The sequence below is a fragment of the Electrophorus electricus genome, chromosome 8, assembly GCF_041902795.1.
Source record: "Electrophorus electricus isolate QZ-2024a chromosome 8, ASM4190279v1, whole genome shotgun sequence".
NCBI lineage: Eukaryota > Metazoa > Chordata > Actinopteri > Gymnotiformes > Gymnotidae > Electrophorus > Electrophorus electricus.
In genome coordinates this window covers 14,175,001-14,180,768 of record NC_137504.1, presented here as the reverse complement: position 1 = coordinate 14,180,768, position 5,768 = coordinate 14,175,001, and the positions used below count along the sequence as shown (strand labels likewise).

Sequence of the window (5,768 nt, the reverse complement as noted above, 5' to 3'; positions counted from 1 at the left end):
CAAAGTGATTTACAGAAGGACAGAATAGGAATAATATGAAACTGAAAAATATTAACAGAACAATAGGGCTAAAATGAAATGAATACATTAAGATAAAAATTGAAAATTAAATATAAAAATAGGTAAATTGAATAAATTGGGATACAAGTAAAATTAAAATGTTAGAAAATAAGGTTAATGTTAATTATAGGCTAATCTAAACAAATAACCCTCTTCTTAAACGTCCCTAGATCGTCAAAATCCCTCAAGTCAATTGGTGACGTTCATATCTTAGGGATATAGAAAGAAAAGGCCGATAACGACAAGCGATTATCTGCACTTTTCCTAATTATTCACTAGATGGCGAACTAGTGTCTCCAATAGGTACCTAGGTTTCATATTTGCTTGGGCTGAGTAAAATAAATGTTTGGTTTCCTTGAGATCCCCCTAGCGGCGTCGCCACAGCGTACGCGAGGTTAAGAGCCAGTGTTCGGATTGGAGCGTTGAGCGGCTGGACGGCGGCCGCCAGTTCCTGCAGCTTTCCGGGAGCGTAGTCTACCTCTTTGCATCAGCAACGCGCACTCCCCGTTTCTCTCCATCTCGACGCGTGGTAATCTCCGCCCGGCTCCGTTTTTCCGAGTAAATTTTGAGAAAAAGACAAAAAAGAGCCACAGCAGAGTTGTTTAGGTAAGTATATATATTTTTATGTATGGGTGTCTTATTGGGGTGTGAGATCAATTGTGTCCGATAACCAGGCATAAAAGGGTGCGGATGTTTTTATTTTGTCTTGTCCTCATGTTACTCTATCTGAACGAACTAAAGGAAATGTAGGTATTGGTATAAATAGCTTTATATCTCTCAGTTAAGAAAGACAAGGTTTGTCTGCGTGAGCGTAGTATTTAGTTTATTAATGCGAATTTCTTTAAAGGCTGACGTTTGATTTATCTGACTGTTAAGTTAAATAAAAGATGCGTTCGTTTGGTTTTGGTAGACGTTCAGGCAAAATGTTTGTGTGTGTGGTTTTTTTATTTTGGTTGTGTCTTTTTTTTTAGTTGAAAGGGACTATTGTCTTAGAATATGGCCATAAGAATATGGCCTGTAATTTTGGTTTTAACAAAACGAATTTCACATATACCGTTTTCCATATCTACTTCTGCAGGCTGGTGAAAAGTAAGATAATTCGATAAAGATGGTTAAACTTGGGAGTAATCTACACGACAAAGGAGCTAAACCAGTGAGCGTCGAGGACGGATTTCAAAACGTTCCTCTCATCACGCCCTTGGACGTCAGTAATCTTCAGTACCAAGCGCCAGACAAGGTAAGATGCACCTCTGGTCTTACGCCGTTCGTCAAACCTTACATAACCCTGTCACCAGACGTAGATCAGGTCAGACTAATATAGCCTTCGCCTTATGTCTCCCAGTAGGATGTTATTTAAATTAGTCGAAGTCAATCTTTAAGACCAAAAAGTATAATTAGGTTAACCCTTAATTATTAGGTGTACTGTCACATCTTGGCTATGTTCTTTTGGTAATCTAAATCTGTTGTTTGCATGATTTCAAGAATAAAAATAGCTTTATATTCACATATTTTTCAGTGTAGGAGCTATTAAATCTGCAAGGGAGGTATGCTGGATTTTTCACATGTCCACACTGATATTTGTGGCTGTTTGTTGACATTTACCATTTACTGTGTGTTCAGATCTCTACGCTCTTCTCCTCATTGAGGCAAACACCCAGGTCATCTGTCAGTGTTGAGATTTAAAAACAGTCACATAGAGCTACACACGTGAAGACAGTGTGACATTTATACCAAGTGATGTTTCAGTTCTCATTAGGATTCTGCTGAGGGAAGCACAATCATAACGTGCACCTGCTAACTGAAGTGGCCCGTTACGCTCTCTCTCTCTCTCCAGGCTCATGTAGTCATAATAAAGCATTGTGTTACATCTGATTGGACACCACAGGCAGCACCCTGACCTCTCTCCAACCTCAAGCCAGCCACCAAACTTCCACCCCCACTCCCATCCACAATTTCTCATGGGACGGTCATAGTCCTCCGGGAGCCTGATGCTTTACTGGCCTGCATGACATAGAGAGAAAGCCATTTTGTCTCGGATGCCTCATGGAGGCTGCAGCGTCTGTTTGGTGCCAGCTCAGGAGCGAAGAAGATGTGTTGGATTATTAACACTTCTCCGTGTGCCGCCGAGACACTCTCCTCTCTATTCTAAAAGCTGTTGAGTAGCAGTTCTCACAGAATAGGAATGAAGGAAGCACTGCCATCTGAGCTATTTATCCCTTTGTGCAGTATAATTTTTTTTCTGGTCTGTCTAAATCTGGGTGGCTGTTTTGACAAAATGCAATATGCACAGTAAGACTGAAACATTTTCCCTAGCCCACCATATTTTTTAGAGCGAGAGATTGTAATTATTGAAATGGGTGTTTGACCTGGATTTAAGCAGCACACAATCCTCAATGACAAGTGCTATGGGATTTAAAATGTGAATTGTAGTGAACATGCTATTTTCAGGGCCTTTACAGAGACCACTCTCAAGGCTATGTCTCATTAGCTTTGGTAGATATCTTTAAGTTGTTTTGGCCAGTAACACCTTCTGAAGGCCAGTAAGACCACCATATGTGTGGGAGCATTTATGCAGTCAGGCGTGGTTAGTCTTTATATGCTTCTGCAAAGACGAATGTGTAGATTAAAAGGAACCTTTCCCTTTTTGGTGTGCGGAAGCATGACTAAGTGCTAACATTTCATTTGTGAGAACAAACAGACAGCCTGCAGTTAATATAATGGAAGTACTTAGCATTAGAGTCATGATTGGTTTTATACGTGTGACTAAAGGCAATTTAGGAGAAATATAATCAGACATTATTCACCAAGGCAACTAGATTTCCCGAACACCCACTGACCAGGGTCTTGCTTCCCAAACCCACTGTAGCACAACCATCATTATGGAGCATGGAGTGTGCAGTGGGACTTATTGGAAACACCTCTGTGAATAATCTAAAATGAATTTGTAATGCTACAGGGGTCTTAGGAAATTATTTTGTATGAGGAACTGGACAGGCAGTGCTCACTAACCCAGCAGTGTGATCAGGGATAAGATTGACCATGTCTGCTACTGTGGACTGCTGTTTACAGAAATCATACTTAGGTGGAGAACCAACACAGAACCACTTGCATTTGATATAATTAAATCTGGGGCTTTTATGGAGGAAGAACAGATCAGCTCCCCATAATAATCATTAGTCATGTAGAAAATCAGTAACCAATATGAGTGAAGTGGCTTGCATATAGTAATCAGATGGCCATGAGTCATGACACCAAATGATGTAGACGTTGCCATGGCAGCTGCAATGAACACACTTGAAAATATGCTTAGGGGAAAAACCTAAAGGTCCAATAATAATCATTTAATGATATGCTTTAAGCATAAGCAAGTTTTATCAAAATTAAAGTCTCAGTTGAGGATTTGGATTTTGGAGAGTGAACAAGCTGTCAGAAGCCTTTTTTTTCTTCGACTCATTAGAATGACTCTGTACATACCAGGAGCCTTTTGTACTAGGCTTTTCATAATCCAAAATCTCAAACTTGGTTTAAATCCTCAGTTTAAAACTGAATCACCTCAACATGACCACATTCATCAGCTGCAAACCATCTGCAGATCACAAGCAGATAATTTGTCATCATCTCATTCCTATTCTGTCATCTCCTAATCACACAGAACAATTGGTTTGAGCCAATTGCCTGTGCTGTGGGCACAGTTGAGGAGGTGAGTCCAGTCAGTCCACAAATAGTGTCTGAAATCTGGCATTATCAAAAAACTCAAATCAGTGACGAGAAAATGACACCATATAACTTTGCCTAAAGGCTTAGGTTGTATGCTGTGCAGGTGAGAAAACAGGAGCATGAGGCTAATGATAACGGGACGGCCTTAAAGGGCACAGGATCACAGGCAGGAGAAAATGAAGGCAGATAAGATGGTAATGCTGGAGGAAAATGAAATGTCAGAGTAATTGGAAAGGGGACAGACAAGTGGTAATCGCGGGATTCATGGCAAGTGTCTGAGACTCGTCCTGCGGTGTCTGGGACATTAGATGACATCAAGACTGCTTGGAAGTTAAGTGGGGAAACTCGAGGTCTATGGTGAGCTGTAGTCTTGCAGAGGTATTATTCATCCACTGATTATCAGACACTTGGGTTCTGATACGACAGAGATTCAAGTCTAAAATGAGCTGATAGTTTGATTATGGAGTGTCTTAAGTGGAGGACTCATGTGCAGGTACTCTGCTTTGACGGTGACTCAGTGTTCCCATGAGCTCAGCCACAGGGATGGTCTTAAGATGCTTCAACTCAAGCAGGTTAAGAGGTGCCTTCAGTCGAGGTCAAACCTTCTTCACATAGCCCCTCAACAGACACTTAGAATTAAAAAATAAAGGAACTGTTGAGAGCGTCTCTATCTCAACTCAGTGTCTCTTATGGTCAGATAAACAGGATCACATTTATTGAAAGAGGTGGTCAATAAAATTGACCAGTACTCTGGCCCATCTCATGGCACAGATATCCAAGATATTGTTTGTGTGCATACAAGCGATGTTTACCAGCTGTTTGCGCAGGTGGTGGTGAAGACGCGATCCGAATACCAGACGGAGCAAAAGAACAAGGCCAAGCTGCCCAAGGTGGAGGAGTTCACCATCAGCTTCACCGACAGCGCATCGGAGAGACTGAAGGTACAGCTCAGCTCTCCTGCCACAAACACAATGAGAAACAATAACGGTTGCTAAGGAAGTACAGTATTGTTCATGGCTGAATGTGGAGATCTCTGTGGGTTTTCTAAAAACACCTTGGAGCCTACTTATCTTGGGTGGCTGTTCATGGTAGCACAACTCTTCAGGCTTCTTAATTCTAAATTCAAGAATTTACATGGAGAGATTTATCATGGAGGGATTCAGTTACTTGCTCAATATTACTAACATCTTCACTGATTATTTTTGTGGGTGGAAACTGAAATCCAAGGGATGTTTGTATTCCTGATGGCTTTTTCACATGATTTAAGTACAAAGTTAAAATATGCTTCTTTAATCTCATTCTCCATATGTTACTGAGTTGGGATATACACCTAGGTCCATAATCAAGGTTTATACAGTCTCTTTTTAATCTGTCTTTGATCCTTCAAACATCCTGGCTTGAGATATCTAAAGATGTTTTGAGGCAGGACTGTCCAGTGTACATGCCAGAAAGATATTTTCAGCATAGATCTTCAGGGTTTAATTAATTCAGAGTTTATGAGCAGAGGACTTCAGTCGGAAGTTTTGCCTTGGCAGTGAAGGTCACCGGAGGAGCTGATGGAGGAAAAGGACGAATTATAAATTCAGCACAAATGCACAGCTCCCAGTCTGTCTAAGAGGGTCTATGACCGCAAGGCAGAATGAAGCTCCCTGGCATGGAGCTCACGTGACTCCCACATCCCCACAAACCCCCACCCACCACAGGTTCCCACTGCAAACAAACAAAGACAGCGTGACCTCGAAAATCTCCAGCGTATTCTCAGCAGAGCTCAGCACTCACCAGGGAGGTTCCAACCGAGGCCTTGTCTTGGTTTTTTTTGTTTTTTTCTTAGCTTGGTGTCGAGCGAGTCAGGCTGCATTCGAGCCACAGGGCTGTAGCTGTTCAGAGGGGCTCTTCATAGGGATGTCTGCTGTAAGGACCACGGTGCGGGAGGACCCAGCTAATCGCTCGGCTCTGATGTCTGCTGTCTCCCGCTGGGGGGCCATATTCCC

General features: G+C 41.9%; 1 protein-coding gene across 1 annotated transcript in view; it reads left to right on the top strand.

Annotated features, from left to right (window-relative positions):
- The first annotated feature begins 478 nt into the window (after window positions 1-478).
- nsg2 (neuronal vesicle trafficking associated 2) overlaps window positions 479-5,768 on the top strand; it is a 16,089-nt gene continuing 10,799 nt past the window's right edge. The window contains exons 1-3 of the mRNA XM_027026391.3: window positions 479-666; window positions 1,139-1,297; window positions 4,605-4,718. Coding sequence (XP_026882192.1) covers window positions 1,169-1,297; window positions 4,605-4,718 — 243 coding nt within the window. The 5' untranslated portion in view covers window positions 479-666; window positions 1,139-1,168. The remainder of the gene's footprint in view (window positions 667-1,138; window positions 1,298-4,604; window positions 4,719-5,768) is intronic.